This window comes from Mesoplodon mirus (assembly GCF_964341445.2).
Source record: "Mesoplodon mirus genome assembly, chromosome: X".
NCBI lineage: Eukaryota > Metazoa > Chordata > Mammalia > Artiodactyla > Ziphiidae > Mesoplodon > Mesoplodon mirus.
The window spans coordinates 18,694,811-18,720,261 of NC_138981.1; the positions used below are offsets into that span (position 1 = coordinate 18,694,811).

The 25,451-nt window shown below is 44.7% G+C and overlaps 1 protein-coding gene across 1 annotated transcript in view; it reads right to left on the bottom strand.

The window, feature by feature from the left end:
* MAP7D2 (MAP7 domain containing 2) overlaps window positions 1-25,451 on the bottom strand; it is a 109,931-nt gene that overhangs the window by 27,495 nt on the left and 56,985 nt on the right. Inside the window, exons 4-8 of the mRNA XM_082609985.1 lie at window positions 20,245-20,356; window positions 17,084-17,194; window positions 15,101-15,223; window positions 9,441-9,571; window positions 7,725-7,849 (exon numbers count right to left, since the gene is read on the bottom strand). Of these exons, the coding sequence (XP_082466111.1) occupies window positions 7,725-7,849; window positions 9,441-9,571; window positions 15,101-15,223; window positions 17,084-17,194; window positions 20,245-20,356 (602 nt within the window). The remainder of the gene's footprint in view (window positions 1-7,724; window positions 7,850-9,440; window positions 9,572-15,100; window positions 15,224-17,083; window positions 17,195-20,244; window positions 20,357-25,451) is intronic.

The following is a 25,451-nucleotide window of genomic DNA, read 5'->3' on the forward strand; positions in this document are numbered from 1 at the left end:
TACGAGGCTCTAAAAATAAAAGCCAGTCCATTAATTTCTCTTTGTTGAAAGTGGCAGGAACACTGTGCAGCATGGTACAGAAACCAGCATCCCTCATCATTAAAAAATTCCCCAAGTGAAATATACAGCACAGAAAAGAGAATGTTTAAGAAACTGATCAGTGGGAGAACAGACTGATGAATGTCCCAGAAGGAACGAGGAGGCAAAGGGCCTGAGTCCTCAGGTAGGTTTGGCCCCAGCATTGCTCAGACCTGCCCAGACCACTCTGCCCTCCAGGCCCGCCTTTCCGCCCTGGCTAGCGTCCCACAGACTCATGTTGCGCGCAGACTGTGCAACAATAAACTGAGTCAGCCCCCCGCCCTTGCGGCAGCCTAGCAGGAGATAATCAAGTACAATGAGGCACACATCAATTCGGCCTGCTCCCTCACCTCATGCAGGGCGCTCTGCTCAAATGTCACCTCCTCAGAGAAGCCTTTTCTGACCACCCGATCTAGCTCCGCCCCTCCACCATCCTCCGCCATCTGACCCGGACTCATTTTTCTTCACAGCACTTATCACCACCTGATATTATATTTGTTGTTCACTGTCAGGCAAGCTCCATGAAGGCTGAGAAGAGCACTGGATACAGAGTAGGTGCTCTATGGGTGTTCGATGAACGAATGACTGACCCAGCTATGTTCTGTTAGCACAGGGAAGGGGGCGAATTCAGCTTTGGCTAGTTCTGGACAGGAGGACAGCTGAGCTGGGTCCTGAGGGATGAACAGTTCAAGGTGGGCAGCTCTCTCTTTGGAGCAGGCCTGGAACTGTCCTCATCTGGGTCCACATCTCCCTCCCAGCTCTCCTGGGGCCCGTCCAAGTGGAGACTATTTTCATTCGTTTGGGGATTCTCTGGAGCATCTGGCACAGTGACTTGCATTCATTCATTCTATGAATACTTATAAAGCTTCTACAAGGTGCCTATTACTGTTCTAGATAGAGTAGAAATTTTAAATATTTCTTTAAATTGAACTGCATTTTTAAAAGTCTGGGATTGTGTTTGAGTATCTTTGGTCAGAGAGAGCTTTTTAAAACTCGGATGATATGTCCTTTAAAATATAAAATAGTTCCTGAATCACAACCTTCAAGATTTTCAACTTCAAAGAAATAGCACAGAACCCACTGCAAGCTTGCTACCAAAAACTGAATTCTCATCTCTATAGAGGGCAACTATCCTCTTGGTTCGCCTCAGTGAAATTTACAATGATGATGCAAAGGACCATGAGTCAAGACCCAGAAAAGAGAGGGTAGAATCTGGAAAAACCCCAGTACGAATAGGCTTTTCTCTCTGTTAATGTCAACGTCCCAAACTGACAGCAGAGTACTGACATGCAAATGGAAGGCTCAGAAATAAGACAAACAGAGACCTCACAGCTCACCTAATGGATGTGGAGTTTGCAAGAAAGCAATACCATAACCAAAGACAGGCAATACAGGCACAGAAAGAATGCAATGGACTTAAGAAAAAAAAAAAAAAAACCCAAGACGCTATTAATTCAGTAATGTGCTACAGAAAGATTTTCTTTATGGAAAGTACATACATCGATAACCAGTAGTACTGGTTTATAAAAACCATAGCAATCTCTGAGCAAAACAATATTAGTGAAAAAATCTCTGTTAGGAAGCAACAAATCAGAAATAAGAGCTGCTATCATCTTGAAACATTTTTTAAAAATTCCCAAGTGTTAGAGGGCAGACAGCAGAAGCAAGAAGAACTACAACCCTGCAGCCTGTGGAACAAAAACCACATTCACAGAAAGACAGACAAGATGAAAAGGCAGAGGGCTATGTATCAGATGAAGGAACAAGTTAAAACCCCAGAAAAACAACTACATGAAGTGGAGATAGGCAACCTTCCAGAAAAAGAATTCAGAATAATGATAGTGAAGATGATCCAGGACCTCGGAAAAAGAATGGAGGCAAAGATCGAGAAGATGCAAGAAATGTTTAACAAAGACCTAGAAGAATTAAAGAACAAACAAACAGAGATGAACAATACAATAACTGAAATGAAAACTACACTAGAAGGAATCAATAGCAGAATAACTGAGGCAGAAGAACGGATAAGCGACCTGGAAGACAGAATGGTGGAATTCACTGCTGCGGAACAGAATAAAGAAAAAAGAATGAAAAGAAATGAAGACAGCCTCAGAGACCTCTGGGACAACATTAAATGCAACAACATTCACATTATAGGGGTCCCAGAAGAAGAGAGAGAGAAAGGACCCGAGAAAATATATGAAGAGATTATAGTCGAAAACTTCCCTAACATGTGAAAGGAAATAGCCACCCAAGTCCAGGAAGTGCAGAGAGTCCCAGGCAGGATAAACCCAAGGAGAAACACACCGAGACAAATAGTAATCAAACTGACAAAAATTAAAGATGAAGAAAAATTACTGAAAGCAACAAGGGAAAAACAACAAATACAAGGGAACTCCCATAAGGTTAACAGCTGATTTCTCAGCAAAAACTCTACAGGCTAGAAGGGAGTGGCGTGATATATTTAAAGTGACGAAAGGGAAGAACCTACAACCAAGATTACTCTACCCGGCAAGGATCTCATTCAGATTCAACTGAGAAATCAAAAGCTTTAGAGACAAGCAAAAGCTAAGAGAATTCAGCACCACCAAACCAGCTCTACAACAAATGCTAAAGGAACTTCTCTAAGTGGGAAACACAAAAGAAGAAAAGGACCTACAAAAACAAACCCAATGGGCTTCCCTGGTGGCGCAGTGGTTGAGAGTCCGCCTGCCGATGCAGGGGACACGGGTTCGTGCCCCGGTCCGGGAGGATCCCACATGCCGCGGAACGGCTGGGCCCGTGAGCCACGGCCGCTGGGCCTGCACGTCCGGAGCCTGTGCCCCGCAACGGGAGAGACCACAGCGGTGAGAGGCCCGCATACCACAAAAAAACAAACAAACAAACAAAAAAACCCCGAAACAATTAAGAAAATGGTCACAGGAACATACATATCGATAATTACCTTAAACGTGAATGGATTAAATGCTCCAACCAAAAGACACAGGCTCGCGGAATGGATACAAAAACAACACCCATATATATGCTGTCTACAAGAGACCCACTTCAGACCTAGGGACTCATACAGACTGAAAGTGAGGGAGTGGAAAAAGATATTCCATGCAAATGGAAATCAAAAGAAAGCTGGAGTAGCAATACTCATATCAGATAAAATAGACTTTAAAATAGAGAATGTTACAAGAGACAAGGAAGGACACTACATAATGATCAAGGGATCAATCCAAGAAGATATAACAATTATAAACATATATGCACCCAACATAGGAGCACCTCAATACATAAGGCAACTGCTAACACCTATAAAAAAGGAAATTGACAGTAACACAGTAACAGTGGGGAAATTTTAACACCTCACTTACACCAATGGACAGATCATCCAGACAGAAAATTAATAAGTAAACACAAACTTTATATGACACAGTAGACCAGATAGATTTAATTGATATTTATAGGACATTCCATCCAAAAACAGCAGATTAAATTTTCGTCTCAAGTGCGCACGGAACATTCTCCAGGATAGATCACATCTTGGGTCACAAGTCAAGCCTCAGTAAATTTAGGAAAATTGAAATCATATCAAGCATCTTTTCTGACCACAATGCTATGAGATTAGAAATCAATTACAGGGAAAAAAAACGTAAAAAACACAAAACACATGGAGGCTAAACAATACGTTACTAAATAACCAAGAGCTCACTGAAGAAATCAAAGAGGAAATCAAAAACTACCTAGAGACAAATGACAATGAAAACACGACGATCCAAAACCTATGGGATGCAGCAAAAGCAGTTCTAAGAGGGAAGTTTATAGCTATACAAGCCTACCTCAAGAAACAAGAAAAATCTCAAATAAACAATCTAACCTTACACCTAAAGGAACTAGAGAAAGAAGAACAAACAAAACCCAAAGTGAGCAGAAGGAAAGAAATCATAAAGATCAGAGCAGAAATAAATGAAATAGAAACAAAGAAAACAATAGCAAAGATCAATAAAACTAAAACCTGGTTCTCTGAAAAGATAAACAAAATTGATAAACCATTAGCCAGACTCATCAAGAAAAAGAGGGAGAGGACTCAAATCAATAAAATTAGAAACGAAAACGGAGAAGTTACAGCAGACACCACAGAAATACAAAGCATCCTAAGAGACTACTATAAGCAACTCTATGCCAATAAAATGGACAACCTGGAAGAAATGGAGAAATTCTTAGAAAGGTATAACCTTCCAAGACTGAACCAGGAACTAACAGAAAATATGAACAGACCAATCACAGTAATGAAATGGAAACTGTGATTAAAAATCTTCCAACAAACAAAAGTCCAGGACCAGATGGCTTCACAGGTGAATTCTATCAAACATTTAGAGAAGAGCTAACACCTACCCTTCTCAAACTCTTCCAAAAAATTGCAGAGGAAGGAACACACCCAAACTCATTCTATGAGGCCACCATCACCCTGATACCAAAACCAGACAAAGATATGACAAAAAAGGAAAATTACAGACCAATATCACTGATGAATATAGATGCAAAAATCCTCAACAAAATACTAGCAAACAGAATCCAACAACACATTAAAAGGATCATACACCATGATCAAGTGGGATTTATCCCAGGGATGCAAGGATTCTTCAATATATGCAAATCAATGGGATACACCATATTAAAAAACTGAAGGAGAAAAACCATATGATCGTCTCAACAGATGCAGAAAAAGCGTTTGACAAAATTCAACACCCATTTATGATAAAAACTCTCCAGAGAGTGGGCATAGAGGGAACTAACCTCAACATAATAAAGGCCATATACGACAAACCCACAGCAAACATCATTCTCAATGGTGAAAAACTGAAAGCATTTCCTCTAAGATCAGGAACAAGACAAGGATGTCCACTCTCACCACTATTATTCAACACAGTTTTGGAAGCCTTAGCCACGGCAATCAGAGAAGAAAAAGAAATAAAAGGAATACAAATTGGAAAAGAAGAAGTAAAACTGTCACTGTTTGCAGATGACATGATACAATACATAGAGAATCCTAAAGATGCCACCAGAAAACTACTAGAGCTAATCAATGAATCTGGTAAAGTTGCAGGATATGAAATTAATGCACAGAAATCTCTTGCATTCCTATACACTAATGATGAAAAATCTGCAAGTGAAATTAAGGAAACACTCCCATTTACCATTGCAACAAAAAGAATAAAATACCTAGGAATAAACCTACCTAGGGAGACAAAAGACCTGTATGCAGAAAACTATAAGACACTGATGAAAGAAATTAAAGACGATAACCAACAGATGGAGAGATATACCGTGTTCTTGGATTGAAAGAATCAGTATTGTGAAAATGACTATACTACCCAAAGCAATCTACAGATTCAATGCAATCCCTATCAAATTACCAATGGCATTTTTTACGGAACTAGAACAAAATATCTTAAAATTTGTATGGAGACACAAAAGACTCCGAATAGCCAATACAGTCTTGAGGGAAAAAAAACAGAGCTGGAGGAAACAGACTCCCTGACTTCAGACTATACTACAAAGCTACAGTAATCAAGACAATATGTTACTGGCACAAAAACAGAAACAGAGATCAATGGAACAAGATAGAAAGCCCAGAGATAAACCCACGCACCTATGGTCAACTAACCTATGACAAAGGAGGCAAGGATATACAATGGAGAAAAGACAGTCTCTTCAATAAGTGGTGCTGGGAAAACTGGACAACTACATGTAAAAGAATGAAATCAGAACACTCCCTAACACCATACACGAAAATAAACTGAAAATGGATTAAAGACCTAAATGTAAGACTGGACACTATAAAACTCTTAGAGGAAAACATAGGAAGAACACTCTTTGACATAAATCACAGCAAGATCTTTTTTGATCCACCTCCTAGAGTAATGGGAATAAAAACAAAAATAAACAAATGGGACCTAATGAAACTTCCAAGCTTTTGCACAGCAAAGGAAACCATAAACAAGATGAAAAGACAACCCTCAGAATGAGAGAAAATATTTGCAAATGAATCAACGGACAAAGGATTAATCTCCAAAATATATAAACAGCTCATGCAGCTCAATATTAAAAAAACAAACAACCCAATCCAAAAATGGACAGAAGATCTAAATAGACGTTTCTCCAAAGAAGACATACAGATGGCCAAGAAGCACATGAAAAGTTGCTCAACATCACTAATTATCAGAGAAATGCAAATCAAAACTACAATGAGGTATCACCTCACACCAGTCAGAATGGGCATCACCAGAAAGTCTACAAACAGCAAATGCTGGAGAGGGTGTGGAGAAAAGGGAACCCTCTTGCAGTGTTGGTGGGAATGTACACTGATACAGCCACTATGGAGAACAGTATGGAGGTTCCTTAAAAAACTAAAAATAGAATTACCATATGATCCAGCAATCCCACTACTGGGCATATACCCAGAGAAAACCATAATTCAAAAAGACACATGCACCCCAATGTTCATTGCAGCACTATTTACAATAGCCAGGTCATGGAAGCAACCTAAATGCCCATGGACAGATGAATGGATAAAGAAGATGTGGTACATATATACAATGGAATATTACTCAGCCATAAAAAGGGAACGAAATTGGGTCATTTGTTGAGACGTGGATGGATCTAGAGACTGTCATACAGAGTGAAGTAAGTCAGAAAGAGAAAAACAAATATCGTATATTAACGCATATATGTGGAACCTAGAAAAATGGTACGGATGAACCGCTGTGCAAGGCAAAAATAGAGCCACAGATGTAGAGAACTAATGTATGGACACCAAGGGGGAAGGGGGGGGCGGGGAGATGAATTGGGAGATTGGGATTGACATGTATACACTGATGTGTATAAAATTGATGACTAACAAGAACCTGCTGTATAAAAAAAGAAAATTAAATTAAAAACTTAAAAAAAAGAAAAAAGAAGGTTAAAGAAAAGAAAATTCCCAAGTGTTCATTAAACCTGTGTATTATCCTATGTTCTCTGAACCAGACTGATGCACCAAACAAGTTTTATATGATTCTCTCTATATAAAGAGTTTCCTTTTTTCCAAATTAAAATCATATTTCTCTTTCTCTCTCAGTACTACTGAACATGTTTCCATTCTACTGCTGGAATGAGTTATTTACTGAGTCATTCTTGTCAGTTACTAGCAGTAAAATGTTTTAAAGACTTAAGTCAGTGGTCACACAGTGTAAATTCGTTTTCCAGTTACACAGTTTTTCATTGGCTTCATCAGAAAAACATACAGCTGGTGGTGACTGAGAAGTTATTATTGCCTTTCTGTTAAAGAGACAAAACGAGAGAGGGCCTGAGAGCGAGTGCGGAGCACAGGGGCCCCAGAGCCCAAGCGCACTGCAATCCGTTCACTCCAGATGCAGCTGCAGGAGAAAGAAGGGGAATGGGACTAACGGACCTGAAGAAAACACGCCGAATGGGTTCACCTTGGTAAATCACAGTTCAGTTCACCAGGCAGCAAAGCCCTCAAGAGCACATCATTTATCTAGAAGATACACAGCGCACCTCGGCGGGCCAGCCAAGCCTCGTGGGGGAGCTGGAGGCACACGGCACAGAGCCCCCCAAACCGCTTTAACCATCCGACTATGGCGAAGGGGAAAGTTGCTTACTTGGGTGTCACAGGAGAAGACGACCTCTTAGAAACGCCTGCTGGAAAATCGCATCTTCTCAGAGGGGACATGAGGCCCACGCTGGGAACGGAAGTTGTTCTCGGCCCCCTCTTCATCTTCTCCGTCTGCAGGGGACACAGAATAGGACGGCCATGGCCCATGACTGCCACTACTTCTACAATTTCTAAAAATACCCCAGATAGAAGCAACGCACAGCTTTCTTTCAGAAGGAACCATACGGAGCTATACTACTTCCCACAATGGGAATCTTTGCAGAGAAGCACCAGGGGGTCATCATATTTAGGTCATTCAGTTAAAAAAAAAAAAAACAACCTCAGCCTTCAAACATAAAGACCGCCTTCTCCTTGTTATCTTACAAAAAGCTAACAATGGAACCAGACTGTGGTCCTGGACATACAGAAGCTGGAACGAGTACAAAGATATACAATCACTATTTAAAAAAAAAAGCTATAGGTGGGTGCAAGACAGTGAGCTGGGGACCCTGACAGTGTACCCAGTTTAACGGGGACTGCAACCCCTCCATCCCTCTATGTCTTCCCCACGGCCTGCCTCACGTGGGCCTCTGTGACTGGCCCACGGCAGGCAGTCTGCAACAGTGGTCCCCTTCTCTCCCTATTGTGATTTTCCACAGCAAATCCTCACGCAGCCCCCATGCCCACATACATTAGCCCCCTTCCACAGGAATCCACCCAGCAGTAAAACCCTAGGGTCTGAAATATTCACTTCTCCTGTGAGAACCTTGGGATCACACTGGATTAAAAAAATAAATATGGCGTTATAAAATAAATGCCCAGTGGTAATGTGGTGTTTAAAATGAGTCCACATGTCATTTGATGCTCCTTGCTTTAACAGGTGGAGCTCAGTTCCCTTCTCCTCAAGCGTGGGTTTGGTCTCTGTCTCTCTCTCTGATCTCTTGCTCTAGGGGAAGCCAGCTGCCACGTTATCTGGACACTCAAGCAGCTCTCTGGAGAGGTCCATGCAGTAAGGAACTGGGGCCTCCTGCCAACAGCCATGTGAGTGAGCTGTCCTGGAAGAGCCCCAGCCAAGCTTTCTGACGACTGCAGCCCTGGCTGCCGTCCTGACCACACCCTCATGAGAGACCCTGAACCAGAAGCACCCAGCTAAGCCATCCTCAATTTCTGACCCAAAGAACCAGTGAGGTAATAAACATTGGCTTTAAGCTGCTAAGGTTTGGGGTAATTTGTTACATAGCAAGTGTAACTAACAAAAGTAGTATGGCATGTATAATTTCTAAACAAATACACACAATCGGGGGTACCTGCTCAACGTCTGCCTTACTGATAGTGTTACCATGATGACAAAAATGTTTAAAGGCCACTGTTGTGGATGAAGGTTGACCTAGAACTTCAGCTCTAGTTGCCTGTAGAGGCAAGACTGGCCCAGAATCAGACATCCTTAAGCAGAGAAAGGGCACTCGGAACATTCCTTCTGACGCCCATCCTCTGGAGGACAGGCTATAAAGAGGACAAGGGCTTTAGGAATCTGTTCCAAGGCACTAAGATTTAGGAGGGTGCAAAAAGTTAACTGATTTTCAAAGGTTGGGTGCCATTTTAAACCAAGTCTGCCCCTTGAGCAGTCCCTGGAGATAGATGGAAATAGACCCCAGGTCAAGTGTGGGGAGTAATCACACTGTCAGATAAACCAGTCCCGAGGGGTGAGCGGGTATAAACCTACCGGAGAGGCCTCCGCTCCTGCAGGGGCTCCTTTCCCAGCATCTCCTACGCCAGATGTAGATGCCGTCTTCTTCTTCTCGGCATTTCGAGTGGGAGAAGACTTGTAGGAAGATTTAAGGGGGCCAGCAGGAGCTACACGAGGACAGGCATGGGATACTAGAGAGTTACAGTTTAAAACCCAGAGACACAGGGAGCATAGACGGAAAAAGTAGGGGGAAACAGAGGGTTGGGAAGAACACCACATTTCTGTTAAAATGTGACGCAGGCAATCCACATTCTCAAAATACCACCACACTTTTTCTAGTGTACACAGAATAGACCGTATCTTAAAAGACCCCCATACTCAATGCTCAAGGGTCCAGTTCATTTCAGGAGTTCAAAATCTGGGCTTGGGAGCCAGATGGACCAAGCACCATCACCTAATAGCTGGATCACCTTGGGTAGGTGACTTAACCTCTCTAAATGTCAATTTCCTTGTACAGGAGAGAGTTAACGTAGCAGACCTGACTGCTGTCCTTGGAAGGGCCTGTTCACAAGGTTGACCCCTGTAAGCATCTGGAAACTTGGATTTCAGGAGGGTTCTCACCATAAACTGATGAGTAGCTCACTGTGCCTAAGCTGCCTGTACAAACAACATGACTGATCTTGCTTTCTTGTCCTGAGTCTGGAATGTGGTATGTGCCTGGCAGGGGGTGCCTACGTGACCAGCGCTGGGCGCTGAGTCTCTAACAAGCCTCCCTGGTTGGCAACATTTCAGGCGTGTTGTCGCAGCTCGTTGCTGGGGGACTCAGGCACATCCTGTGTGACTCCACTGGGAGGGGACTCTTGGAAAGCTGCACCTGGTGTCCTCTGGACTCGCCCGTGCGCCAATTCCCCATGCTGATTGTGCTGTGCAGCCTTCCGCTGGGACATCTCAGCTACGGGTGCCACCACACGCTGAGTCCTCTGAGTCCTCCTAGCGAATCACTGAACCCGGGGTGGTCTTGGGGACCCCTGACACAATTGGTGTCAGAAGCAGGAATCGTGAGAAAGACCCTGATTCCCTGATGTATAGTAAAAGCATTGTTTGGTAAAAGGAAGGAGAAAGGGGTGGAGGATGATGACCCACTGATGCCTGGTGGCTATGGAGCCCCCCACCAGAGGAAACCACAGCCGAGCTGCTGTCTGTTGCGAAAGGTGAAATATCTATGGAATCTGAAGATGACCCATGGAACTCCAAGTGCTGGCTTGCTCGATCCTCTGGCTGCTTTTGGCCATGCTGGCTTAAGTGAGAGAAAGACTGCAGCCCAGGTGATGCCTTTAGTTTTCACTTTCTCCTCCAAGTGGAAGTGGGACACAACCTCCTTGCTATTTACCACCAGTGGTTTGGCTGGAATTTAAATTCTGAGTAGTGGAACCAGAACAAGTCTCCAGATCTGGTGATTTTTGCATAATGTAGCCTCTGGGAAAAGGGAGTTGTAAAAAAAAAGGCAATCTCCAGACAGAAACACACTTTTGAAGTTTTAAAAATCAACCCGGGGGCTTCCCTGGTGGTGCAGTGGTTGAGAGTCCGCCTGCCGATGCAGGGGACACGGGTTCGTGCCCCGGTCCAGGAAGATCCCACATGCCGCAGAGCGGCTGGGCCCGTGAGCCATGGCTGCTGAGCCTGCGCGTCCGAAGCCTGTGCTCCACAACGGGAGAGGCCACAACAGTGAGAGGCCCGCGTACCGCAAAAAAAAAAAAAAAAAAAAAAAATTCAACCCGGAACCACTGTAGATACAGAACACCCCTCCGTGGGGCCCTAACCTGAGAAAACATCACAGATGCTGGCTGGACCATCCGGGTCACAGACAAACGCACACAGGAAAGGGCTCGTTCTCTGATGGGACCATCCAACACGGAGCTGCTGGTGGGCTCTCGACTTCTGATGTGGAGCCTGACTGCATTTCTAACTTGTAATTCCTGCCAGAGCTGCAAGCTGGGAAAGGGCACTCAAGGGAGTGTGACCCCTCCGTCCACCCCGATGAGCAGGCTCGACCCCCTCTGGGGGATGCAGCACTGCTGATGAGACAAGACGTCTGGTGTTTGACTTTCCAGATTGGCTACGGTTTGTTAACAACGGACCGAGAGCCTGACTCCACTTCCCTTGCCCTTCTCCTGCTACGCACACCTCAGAAAGGCAACTTGTTCAATGCACCTGTCCCTGAAAAGGGACTGATCTTTTCTAGGCTGCTCACTGGATAAATGAAGAGGATGGAAGAGATGGGGGGTGATGCAAACCTATTTTTAAAATTTTTGAAAATTCAGGATTTTGTCCCAGTTTCTGAGCATGACGTGTCATTCTGCTTAAGTTGGACACATTTTTTAAAAAATAAAAATGCTCTTGTCCTTCTTGCATTCAACCCTTCCAGATGAAAGGTCCATGTTAGAGTAGAGGATGACTGAGAAAATGTAAAGTTGTGATTATTGAAAGGGGCATGCTGATAACAATGGAGAAAAACAACAAAACCCAGCCTCACTGGAGTGGTGCAGGGGAGGGCCAGGGGAGGGGCATTCACGATCTTTCTCTTCCAGAACTGTTTCTGGGAACTCTCCCCTCTTGCTGAAGGAAAACCACACTGCCTTTGCAAGCTGCTGCCAGCGAGCTTCAGATTCACACGGATTGCAGGTGACAGTGTGACCGTGAGAGAGCAGGGGCAGGCCAGCTCCTGCGCAGTCCCCGCTCAACACCTCCACACGCAGTCCACGCTTGGCCGGAGATGAAGCCAGTGTTGCTCGCAGAACTGTCTGGAATGGACCACCTCAGGCAGTGCCTCTGAAAGCAAGGACTGAGAGCTGGGGGCCCTGTGAGCCTGGACTGCCTGCCCAACGCACGTCCTGCGTGGGGTGCCCGAACATCATAAACTCTGTTTCCAGGGGACACGTGTGCTCTCGGGGACTGTACTTGTACCATCACGACACTGCCTCAGCCCTGGATGGCTCTGGGTCAGCTTCATCTTACTGCCCAGCGCTGGCTGGGCCTGAATTGATGCCTCAGGCCAGGTAGAAGAGGTTCATACGGAAACTTACAGAGGAAGCCAGCTGGCTTTCTAAGACAGACCTTGATGGTGACTGGTCTGTGTCTTAACTGTCTAAGTCCAGCACCCCTACATGGCATAAGTGAGATCCACACGGTAGGTTGGCCTCAGCCTGCTATACGAGCTCCTATTGATAATAATTCTGCTGTAAAGACACCGTGGCCAAGGACCAAGGGGGTGAACTGTGCAGAGAAGAACAGAAAAAACACAGCAGGCCTAACTGCAGGCTTTCCCTGGAAAGGCCTGCTTAGCACGCTGGCCCCGGCATTGGGGAACTTGGATTTGGGCAGAGTTCCCACAGTTAACTGGTAAGACTGGCTTGCTGTGCCTAACCTGTTTGTACAAACAGCATGACTTACGCTGAACACCTGCTCTCCTTCTGAGTTTGGAATTTGGGTACGTGCCTGGCAGGGGGTGCCCACGTGACCAGTCCCCACTAAAAACTCTGGGCACTGAGTCTCTAATGGGCTTCTGTGGTTGGCAACACTTCATCCATGTACTAATTCATTGCTGGGGGAACGTGTCCTGCGTGACTCCACTGGGAGCGGACGCCGCGAGCCTGTGCCCGGTCTTCCCTGGACTTGGTTCCATGTACCCTTTCCCTTCACTGATTTTGCTCTGTAGCTTTTCGCTGTAATAAATCATAGCTCTGAGCCCTCCTAGAGAATCATCGAGCCTGGGAGTGGTCCTCCTGACACATTTCTCCTTCTCAAGATGGGGATACTTCCTACTTCCCAGGAATTTTGTGTTCATTTGTTTGAGATAGAATTCATATACCATAAAGGTGTACAGTTTAGTGGGTTTTAGCATATTTACAAGGCTGTGCAACCATAACTACAGTCTAATTCCAGAACATTTTCAACAAAAGAAACCCTGAGCCCATTAGGCACTCACTCCTCTTCCCCCTCCCCTGGTCCCTAGTAACCACCTATTTACTGTCTCTCTGGATTTGTCTATTCCAGACATTTCATTAAAATGGAATCATAAAACTTGTGGCATTTTCTGCCTGGCTTCTTTCACTGAACATGTTTTCAAGGTTCATCGTGTAGCATGTATCAGTAATTCATTCTTTTTTATAGCTGAATAATATTCCACTTTATGGATAAACACATTTTGTTTATCCATTCATCTGTTGTTGGATATCTGGGTTGTTTCCACATTGTGGCTAATCTAAATAATGCTGCTGAGAATACTTGTACACTTCATTGTGTATGTTTTCAATTTCCTTGACTCTATACCAAAGAGTAGAATTGCTGGTTCATGTGGTAACCAACATTTTGAAAAACCTGTCAGACTGCTTTCCAAAGCAGCTGCACATTTTACATTCCCACCAGCAGTGTATAAAGGTTACAATTTCTCCCACATCCTCACCAATACATATTACAGTTGACTCTTGAACAACACAGGTTTGAACTGCATGGGTCCACTTACACGCAGATTTTATTCAATAGTAAATACTACGGTACTATTTGTGGCTGGTTGAATCTGCGGATAGGGAACCAAGTATACAGAGGGCTGATTATAAAGTTAAAGGCAGATTTTTGACTGAGGCGGGCTGGTACCCCCAACCCCTAAATTGTTCAAGAGTCAACTGTATTATCCTTTTTTCTTTGAATTTTAGCCATCCTAGTAGTGGGAAGTAGTATCTCATTATGGTTTTGATTTGCATTTCCCTAATGACTAAGGATGTTCAGCATCTTGTCATGTGCTTATTGGCCATTTGTATATATTCTCTGCAGAAACAGCACAACTACTTGGAAACAGATAGAACTAGGTAGAGGACAATATGTCATTTATATGTTATCTCACTGAATACACTATATCTTGGGAACTGACACAGAGACCAGACATGCCCTAATGTGGACACGGCATTACTCACTTGCAAAACTCACAGGGAACACTAGTGCGCATTAATTTTTTTTTTTTTTTTTAGTCCCCATTAAACTTGCCATGATGGTTTGATCTGCTTTGGTCAAGGAAGGGCTTTGACGGTGTGGCCCACTGTTTCTTGGACTTCAGTGTGCAGGTCTGGCGGGGCCTGAGAGTTCACCCTCCTATATGCTCCCAGGTAATACCAATGCTGTTGGTCCATGGACCACCCCTTGAGTAGTGAGGCTCTAGATACCTGTTCTGACTGTGTCCATCATTGTGCTATCTCATTTAATCCTCATGACAATTTAAAATAACTCCACTTTAGAGATGAGGAAACTGAGGCTTAGAGAGGGTAATTAACTCACCCAAAGTGGTAACAGCTAGTGAGCGGTAGAGCTGATTATGGGACTTCTGAGATTGCAGTTTATAGGCTATTTTACCAAACCGTCTATTTTAAAAAGTCTACTAACCGCCATAACTCATGAGATGGATTTTTTTCCCCTAATCCACACGCCCTCACTCATAAAATAATTTACTCACCTCTGTGACACTTCAAAGAAAAGAAATATAGCAACAATAAAACACTGGTGGGTAGAAAAAGTTATTAACCATAGAAGACATTTCATGAAGCCAACAAATGTGAAGCAAGATACAAAAATTCAGGAATAACTCAAAGGCCAACCAATACCATTTGGGGCATTTCCCTCAGTGTCACCAGCTTGGCCTCTTTTACCTGAGTGACTGGCCTGCTCAGAGAGCATGAGTGCACTTCTGCTTCTGGCTAAAGAAGCCTGTGTGGGTGTCAACAGTCGCATAACAAGAAAGGTTTCCATGGGACTAAGGTGCGTGCGATGAGCTGAGGGACGGAATCAAATGAAAATTTTAAAAAGCAAAATTAAAACAAAACAAAATAAAATGCCTAAAACAACACAGTGCATGATGCAAATCAACTTTTGGGTGGCAGAACGAATGTGGAAAGAAAAAATATTGTAGCAAAGGATGGCTTCGGAGCTTGTCATAGTAAAAGAAAACAGACGCTGTGTCATTTAGAGCTTGGGAGAGTGTGTTACTTCTCTTGGGGTGCCAGAATTCATTCAACATGCTATTACGGAATTAGAGTATCACCTGTATCACCCGAAGAGAATTAGCCCATATTCCAAGATGTCATATGGACTCAAGAAACCATTTACTCACCAAGTAGATCTAACATTGGAAAAAAAGATTACTCCTACAAAACACTTGTTTTAGGCCCTCTGTTAGGAAATATTTCATAACACACTGATTTTGTTAATGTAGAAATATGCATCCTTTCATACTTTTCCCACGCAAGTAAGGGCAAAAATTAAATAAGAAACATTAAAAAAAGCCAACTAATTATCAGCTTTAATGGAAGTAGTAGTATCCATAATCTAAAATTCAGTGACTGAAATGTTACTTGGATGGTTTCGGAACATATTATATGATAATGGATTAACTTTTCAATGACTTCGTCTTCTTTGGGTATCCACTAGCCAGTAAATGGCTTGGGAATTTCAAATTTTCAATTAATAATCCACAAGCAGATAATTCAGTTGCCAACAATATATAATAACATACTGATTATCTTTACACATTAATCAATGCAAATATGAATTTAACATCAACTTGTAACCATATGAATTAATGAAAACCTATGGGATAGACTCACAAATGGAACAGCTATACAGAATTAAAAGCATGCAGATGTTTTCTCATCCAGCTCCTAGTTAATTCAAGGTTTCCAGCGCTTACCCATGAACTGCATCACAGAGCGTCAACACTGACACTTATGGGGTCTCTGACACACATGACAGACCTCTGTGCTGGAGGTGCAAGGTCAAAGCCAGTGGAAAAAGACCAGGAACGCACACTGGCCTCTTCAGAGTCACAAACATCCTCCTGCTCGCCCCCTGGTGATGACTCGATGTGTTAAATACTCCACTGGCACCTGACACTTCTTCAGTGATGCTTTAAGATATGCATTTAATGCATGGAGAGCTTCCCTCCCTTCCTTAACCTACAAACTCTGAAAGGTAGCAATTCAGACTTTTAGTGCCTTCTCTGAGCCTCCATTAGAACACGGGTGATTTTATATCTGTTCAGTTTCTGGAACTGGCACCCGTCCTATACATACCATCTCTCACCTCAAAACAGAGCGCCAGAAAAGGCCATCCATCCTTTTGCCCTTTTAAAGATTTCATATTAGTTCTGAACTTCTGTTTTCAAAAGAGAAACGGGCAGGCTTACAAACCACAGACAAGAGCAGAACCCCATTTTTTTCACACATCTAAGTCTCCCACGTACCTCTGCCTCAACAATCCCGCTGTTTCTGGCTAATCGACAATATCGCACCAATAACTGGGCAGTTACTTTTTTAACAGTCACATCTGCCCACTGGTCAATTAACCCCAGGCCAGGATAACGTCTACATGCACTGTGGAAAATGGAAGTCTCTTTCAGACTGGGAGCATAGCATTAACTCCTGTCCCTATTCAACAATGACCTGGTTGTGAAGAGCGCATTGCCACTTTCCAAAGTCCCATTAGTGAGGCCCTGGGGCTCCCACACACAGATCGCAAGGCTAGGAGAATGGGGCTATTTGCAGAAGGCTCAAGAGGGGCTCTCCCAAAGACCGACGTTAACACGCTCACACTAGAAAGAAGAAAACTGGAGAGACCAGGTCTACACGTTCACTTGCCTCGGTCTGGGGAATAGGACATTGTCGCGGTGGATGAAGACAGGCGCTTACTCATGGGAGGCTCCGTCTGCTTTGGCAAATTCATGGTTGATGTTGAAAGTTTGTCACATGCTGCAGAGAAATGCATTAAAGACATTGGTATTCACACCACTCTAGACTAAGAAACACATTTCCCAAAGTGTTCTTCCTGTCCTCATCCACACGCCTCCAAAACCACCGTGGCACAGCACACTGCTTCCAGCTCCCTGCCCTCCACTTGGCATGTCTGGGAATGCCCGGGCCACAGCAGCCATCCATCTGAAGCAAGTTCTTCTCTTCTATTGCTCAACTTTGTGTTTCTCTTTGATTCCAAATGTTCAGCCTCACTCAACTGTTCAACTAAAGCCATGCTAATCCCACCAGCCAACCCTTTCCTTGTGTCCAGGGACTTTTAAGTAAATTCAGACCACACATAAACAAAACCAACCTGGACCCAGAGACAAAGCACCACTGCAAAATGTTCTACGATCTGACTGAGACTGGGTGAGCTAAAACCGGACTTTTTCTGAGGTTATCTAGAGCTCAGGTTGCAGAGAGAAGTAATTTGTAAAGCAAGGAGCTGTATTTAAAGCAGAACAACCTGTAGCAGTTGGTTTCTTCCTTTTATCAAGAGATGGGGTCACAATGCCCTTTCTCAAAGGCTATGACTGTTTATGGTTAGGATTTTAAAATGTGGTCCTGGGTTTGGTACTCTTAATTTCCCACCGTTATTTCAGATGGGCTTCTAAATGAAACGACTGCAGCAACCTGAGAGGTGCTGACAGTGCCAGACAAGCCATAACCGAGCTTGAGGCAAAAGGAAAGATGTGTGGTCCCAGCTCTAAAGGAAGCAAACTCATCAACAATATTTTCAAAACCTACTCTTCTACTCATCTTGTTTTCAAATGAGAGAAGTGTCATGTTTGACAATTTCTCCTGACCAAGTGACGACCCTAAATAATTTTTAAATAACTTAGACTGAAGTAAAATTATTATACAGTCTGTTTGGGTATAAATAAAATATTTAAACTTAAAATGGTATGAGTTTTCACATACCTACTTTTCAATGTTTCAGTCTGAGTATTTTAATGTTCTGGGAAAAATAACCATTAGAAATTACATAAAACCATATCTCTAGGGGTACACATTTCCCCTTTTGCCTCAGGCTCCGATATGGCTCAGCATGCTACTGGTCTTTGCAAATTCGATATTTTGTTCATCATAGATTGTTCTTCATTAATTTTGATTAAAATATTCTTTTATCTTGATTACTGAGATTTCTGCCAATCCCTTAAACTAAGTGCTCCAGTCGAGTACCACACTCACCTCACCCTGTCCCAGGGCCCTGGGTACGATTCCCAAGGTGTCATTATCAACTCTACCTGCCCCTCTCTGTTGGGGAAAGGCCAGTGCCCATATGACAGTGAACGTGGCCCAGGCGGCAAAGTCTCTGCTACTCAACAACACCAATAAAAATTATTCTTTGTCAAAGAAATGCTGGAGACCAAGGACATTTATTCCTACTGCTATAATTTGACCTTCTGGGTGGCTGGGAAATATTGTATCCCTTTTACATCTTGTTTTTTCTTTACCAGTCAAAGATGAGTTGAACTTCTAAAGTCCCTATTAAATGGGAGCAAGGTTTTGCTAGTTCTATTCTTGACCTAGACCCTAAGAATTTCGCAGGCCTGTATACAAAACAGAGAGCCTATTAGAGAGAGGAAATCAAGAACAAAACCAATTTATCTCCTTGTTTGGATTCACAGTGTTAGTACTGGTAAACTCAAACACCTCTCCAGGAATCCATCACATTAATACCCAAAACTCCGTGTAATTATAGGTTCTGGTAGCCAGAAGTGATTGAAATACCCTACTACTTAATGCCTAAAAACCAATAATACATGAGAGCGTTGAAGATCTAAATGCACAGAAGTCAAACACTGACAAGATTTTCAAGGCAGAAGTTAGTGAGCTAAGGATGAAATGTCTCCAGGGTACTAGGATGTAAGGCATGCACGCTCCACGATGACGAACAAAGAAATATGGGCATGTCATTCACTTTCTCGAAAAAAGTTCTAAGGGGTCAGACTAAGAAATCAATTGTAAAAGTGCTTGAGACAGACACAGTGATGGAGGAGGGTGACCGGGACAGTCATCACAAAATGCCATGGCACAGTGATGCTCAGATATACCGTTGGTGGACTCAGCAGCGGCGGCAGTGGTCCCTGGGTCCGGAGGGAGGGTGCTGGCTGCTAAACCTAGAGGAGGGGGTGGGGTATTTCCTGATTCACCTACACAGCAAAAAACAAAAATCAGAGCAAAGACAGGTAAAAGAAAAAAGTCCCAATTTCTGGTTGACTCTAGTTTCTATTAGGAAATTAGAAAAAGTAACTGAGAGGGGTTGTTGACGTCTCAAAAAAAAAAAGAAAAGAAAAGAAAAGTATAGTCACTGACAAAAGATTAAAAGCACAATACAGCAAAGTCAAGAAACTGTACCACTCATGTAAACCCATTTGCTCTCAGAAAGAGCTGGTATACAGCTCCTGCATAACAGAATGGCAGACACAGAAAAGACACTAAAAAGAGGGCAAAACCACCCAGGGACTAGTAACAATCCATACATTAAACATTTGAAAATTTAAAGATGAGTATGAACTGGATAATGAAATAAATAAGTCACCTTAAAACAAAACTGAAAGAGCAACAAAAATAAATAATGTGGAGGGAAGAACCCCAGCCCCTTTTAGGGGGTTACTGCTGCTCAGCCTTTCCCCGTCATGCTGCAGCCATGACTGAGCCTATTGTCACTGACCTTCCCTGAAATTAGGTTACCTCTGGGCTTGCTAGGTGGATCCGGTTAACCAGGCTCTACATTCATTTTCTTTGTTTTTCTTTTGTTTTACCTCAAAGCCCAGTTACTGTATCAACTGCTGTTTGTGAGCAAGAAGAATGAACAGATCCCCTTTGCAAGAAATGCATACACAGGAAGCTTGGCAGCTTTAAACATCACATCCAAAAAAGGTACCTGCAGATCGGTACAAAGCATCCCCCAGATCCTGCCGGTGCCAGTCTGCCCGTGATCTCCCTCCTGCCCCAAGATCTCCTCACCGGGCCCTGCGATGCAGGGACAGACCTTCACTCACCATCGCGTCCTCCGGGCGCCGCGGCCAGTGATGCTCCCCACGAGCACTTCTTCTTCAGCTCCAGCTGCTGCGTGCGCTCCAGGGACCTGCGCATCATCGCCTCCAGCCGCTCCTGCCCAGTTCACGCAAGAGAGAGCAAGATTAACCACCCAGCCCCGCGGCACTGCTGCACCTCCGCGCAGGGGATGAGTCACCAGACAGGGCTCTCTGCTTAGCATCCAAAACCCAGGCACTTGTGCTCTCCCCACCACGCCAGCGCCTTCTTAGTGGGCGGAGAGTAAACAAGGCGGCTAGTGCTGGCTCCCAGCCCCAGCACCTCTTCTCTCCCAGGGGAGAGGCTGCTGCTGCAGCCAGGCCTTGATTTGTTTAAGAATAATGCCAGACAAGCATTAACTCCTTGAGGCCTGTCCCATCCAGTAGAACTGGAATTTTGTTCTAGAACCAACTGCATCCTCTCTTGTTGACAAGCATCAAGGACTATGATTTGAGTAAACTGAAATATAATTTGAATTTTAATAGCCTTAAGCATAACTTTTTGGGGGGATACACCATGACTTTGAAGTCCATTTTTTGTTTGTTTGTTTGTTTGTTTGTTTGTTTTTTGTGGTACGCGGGCCTCTCACTGTTGTGGCCTCTCCCGTTGTAGAGCACAGGCTCCGGACGCACAGGCCCAGCGGCCATGGCTCACGGGCCCAGCCGCTCCGCGGCACGTGGGATCCTCCCAGACTGGGGCACGAACCCGTGTCCCCTGCATCGGCAGGCGGACTCTCAACCACTGCACCACCAGGGAAGCCCTGAAGTCCATTTTGCAAAGTCCCATTTTCCTCTTAGAACTTCTTAAAGGGGAATTAATTGTTCTCTACATTATAACACTTTTCTGCTACGTAGTATCTGGGGATAATACTGCATATTTCAAAATTCAAGAGACAAAAGTAGAGAAACTTCTGTCCACAAAATCAAGCATCTATGCATTCTCAGAGCTAGACGCGGCGGGCGGGGGCGGGGAGGGAGGAAGAACTAAACAGTTTTTAGCCAGAAGAGAAAAACAACCAGGCTTCTCTCCTAACAGAGCATTTATCAAAAGCACTCCCCTGTATTTACCAAATTGTTCTTTTCATAAAGTTGGGCCTGACTGCTGGCAAGTCTTTCCCTGGCACTGCAATGACACTGCAAATACCAAATCCACTCCCTGCCTCCACTGGAGAAGGCCCACAGGGTAAGTGGTTACACGGACACCTTTTCACCCTCATAAAACCCCACCCTGAGGTGCTCCAGGAACTGGGCTAATCCTAGTCCAACTTCAAAACAACAAGATACTATTTTCTCATGGCTTAAATAAACAAGCAAGCAAAATTAATTTAGGGCAGCACCAAATGAGTGACCGTGACTTAAGGATCGGGGAAAGGCTCCTTTATTTCACTCACTAGAAACACAGAAAGGTCACTTAGGAGGTGCCTGGATCTATCCCTTTTGTCCATACCAGAGGGATGAGATGAGCATTCTCCACATCTCAGCCTCCTCTGCATAATTTTTCCTCTGAATAGCACTTTGCTAAAAGACAGCTTCTCCAGGGACCTGTGAGCAGAAAGGGGATTTCTTTCCTCCTGTAAGTCTCAGATTTGTATTTGCTATTAACTGCGCTCTAGTTTTTGGCTGAGACTCTGCAATCATGAGTGTGCATTTCCTGGCAGAATCCTGTTCTCAAGACCCTGGCCCATTAAATTCTGACAGCCAGCCTCAGCGGTTTGTCTGAGAAAAGATGAGGGCTTGGAGGCACTAGAGCTTCTTGACTATTTGAGGACTGAAGTCTGATCACTCAAGACTGGGGCTCAATAGTGTTCCTTTATATGGATTTAACATCAATTATTTAACCAATGACCTGATTTTTTTATATCTTTATTGGAGTATAATTGCTTAACAATGTTGCATTAGCTTCTGCTGTACAACAAAGTGAATCAGCTATACGTATACATATATCCCCATATCCCCTCCCTCCCACCAATGACCTAATTTAAGTGTTGAAATCTTTCACCTCAGAGTGGATTTAGTATTGAGTGGGTTATGGGAGATTGCCTACATGCCAGAAAGATCTCACATGACAGTCCTTGGGCTTCCCTGGTGGCGCAGTGGTTGAGAGTCTGCCTGCCGATGCAGGGGACACGGGTTCGTGCCCCGGTCCAGGAAGACCCCACATGCCGTGGAGCGGCTGGGCCCATAAGGCATGGCCGCTGAGCCTGCGCGTCCGGAGCCTGTGCTCCGCAACAGGAGAGGCCACAACAGTGAGAGGCCCGTGTACTGCAAAAAAAAAAAAAAGAATCTGCCTGTCAACGCAGGGGACATGGGTTCGAGCCCTGGTCCAGGAAGATCCCACATGCCACAGAGCAACTAAGCCTGTGCGCCACAACTACTGAGTCTGTGCTCTAGAGCCCGCGAGCCACAACTACTGAGCCCACGTGTCACAGCTACTGAAGCCCGTGTGCCTAGAGCCCGTGCTCTGCACGCAACAAGAGAAGCCACTGCAATGAGAAGCCCACGCACCACAATGAAGTGTAGCCCCGGCTTGCCACAACTAGAGGAAGCCCGCTCACAGCAACGAAGACCCAATGCAGCCAAAAATAAATAAATAAAAAATAAATTTATATATAAAATAAGTCCTTCATCTACTAGGAGACAATGAGAACAAAGAACACCAAGAGTCATGGCCAACCGTATGTAGGGGCATAATTTTAAGGGAAGGTTCATCCAAAGCCAGACCTACTCCTGAGCCTTTCGGTTACCTTTAGAAAAAATACCTCTGTCATCTACCCCCAACCCACTGAGCTGCTCCAAATTCTACCATTAGAGATTTATTCCTTTGAACTGTACATAAACTTATGAAAATGACACTATCCCTGAGAAAAGACACAGTCACTCTGTGTCACCCACTTTTGGAGAGATGATTAAAAATAGGTGGTAACCAAGCTCTACGGTAAGGGAACTTATAAAACCCAAGCTGTCAGAATAGGATGTTTCAAACATGTCAAAACCAAAACTGGTTCACTTCACTCTTATTAGAGGTTAGTCCCATATAGTCCCGTATTACCTAGCATGTGTGTGTATCTTTCTGTTCCTTCATGTGATGGAATGCAAAGAATCCTAGTTTGGAATCAGCAGATATGAATTCAAATCTCACTTCTGCCTGCTACTTAGTCCCATGACCCTGAGTTAATCGTTTAATGTCATCCTTGGGCATCGGTTCCCTTGTCTATAAAATGGGTATGATATTACCTATAACAAGTAGCATAGTAAGTCCTTAACCAATGCTAACTGAATCCAAGTTTGAAGAGGAGGATTGCTAACATGGCAGTTTAGAGCTGTGGTTCTCAAATGTGAGTGAGTCTGCATCAGAATCACCTGGAGGGTTTGTTAAATCACCAGTTGCTGAGCCCCGCCCCCAGAGTTTCTGAGTCAGCGGGTCTGAGGTGAATGTGCTGACAATGCATTCCTCGTAAGTTCCCAGGAGATGCAGGTGCTGCTGGCGCTGGGATGGTGCTGAGAACCGCTGGTTAGAGGCAAGGCTGAGCGTGAGAGAACGCGTGCGAGAAAGTTCAATCACATCAGAAGAACGGTATTAATAAATATCACAGCTGCATACTGCATACTGCAATTCCTGCCAAGTTCTGGCTCTCCTGAGGATCATCTGATGATCAACAGAGGATGGGGAAAGGGCAACGCAGATTATTGTCCCTAGAATGTCCTCTTTTGGGTGGGGCTTAGTGGAAGGAAGGAATGAGGGCAACTCACCCTTGACCCCTTGAGCTCTGGCCCTAGACCTGCCTGGATGAACTTAGAGGAGATCCATGACCAAGGTGATGCACTGAGCTGGCCGAGCAGTATGAAGGGCCTCCAGCAGGGCCTGGCCTGGCCACTGTTACCCAGACAACTGTCTCAGGCAGGAGTGGAGGGCTGACTGTGCCTTTTCCACTGCCCTTACTACATGTGCTCTGGGGATGACAGCATGGGGACAAGCCCCCGAATGGTCCTAGGTAGGGCTCCGTGGAGGGCCCTTCTCCCTGCAAACAGACGTCCACATCTGGCCAGAAAGCCACGTAATCACCATGCCCCATGCCAGCCAATGCCCTCTGAGAGCAGTCAGCTCTCAGCTTAGTGAAGTTTTTGCTTAGTTGAGTTCAGAAAGTTCTCATTTTTACACTCAGCCTGGTGGGTTTTGTTAGGTATCAAGCAAGAAGAATATGAGAAGTTGTGATGTGTTCAAGTAACTTACAGAGATGAGGGTGCTCTTTGAAAGAGGTCTTTCCTGGTTTTCTGTTTTGCATGAGGAACGTGGAGGTGGCTTCACCAAATACCATTTTCCAGGGCCCCTAGTCGTGAAGCTATACTTCCCTGAGTGGAGAAGGGGTGAGCGCATTGTGCTGTCAGCCTTAACCCAGGCAGATGACAAAAGCTTGTTCCAGAAGCTTGATTCTTGGGAGCTGTGTGGCATGTGAAGATTGGAAGAACCCACCTGTGGGAGAAGGCGGGCCTCCAGCGAGAAAACGAGCTCAAGGTCAGAGTGTCAAGTGGACACTGGACTCCCCCTTCCCAAGGACAGGCCTGACCAGCTTCCAGCCCTCGACACCTCTGGGAGCTAGGCCGGCTGTGATGCCCACGTCTGTGTTGGTGGAGCGGAGGCCTCCAGGCCGAGTCTGGGGCTCACCCACACAGACGTGGGGCGTTACCAAGAGCGACATCATGGAAACAGGGCAGGGCAGGGCTCAGGGGGTGGTGGTGTGAGGAGTCAACAGGCCTCTTATGGGCTCCTAATATCAGACCCAGAGAGGCAGGAGTTTGTGGGCAACGCAAACACTTTCCAACAAGCTACAGAAGCAAAATGGAACGAACCATCTTCCTGCGGAGGTTTCTCCCTGGTTGACAGAGACAGGCCCTGACAAAAAGGACTTAAATCTGGCACTGAGAAGAGGATGGAAAGTCTCCACAGCCATGTGCCAAGCAGGCAGCAGCCCTCCCAAAGATCTCCAGCGAACCATGGGGCAAATGCAAAGGCTCTCCTTTGGAAGGGGCTCCCGCAGCAGAGACCTATCTGCCCTCTCCAAAGATCACCCATGAGAATGCCAATCGGACCTCTGCACCAGCAGAGCACTGGTGATGAGGTGATAAACAGGCCAGCCTGCATGGGGAGAGTCCCTAAGCTCCACCTGGGTCTCCGG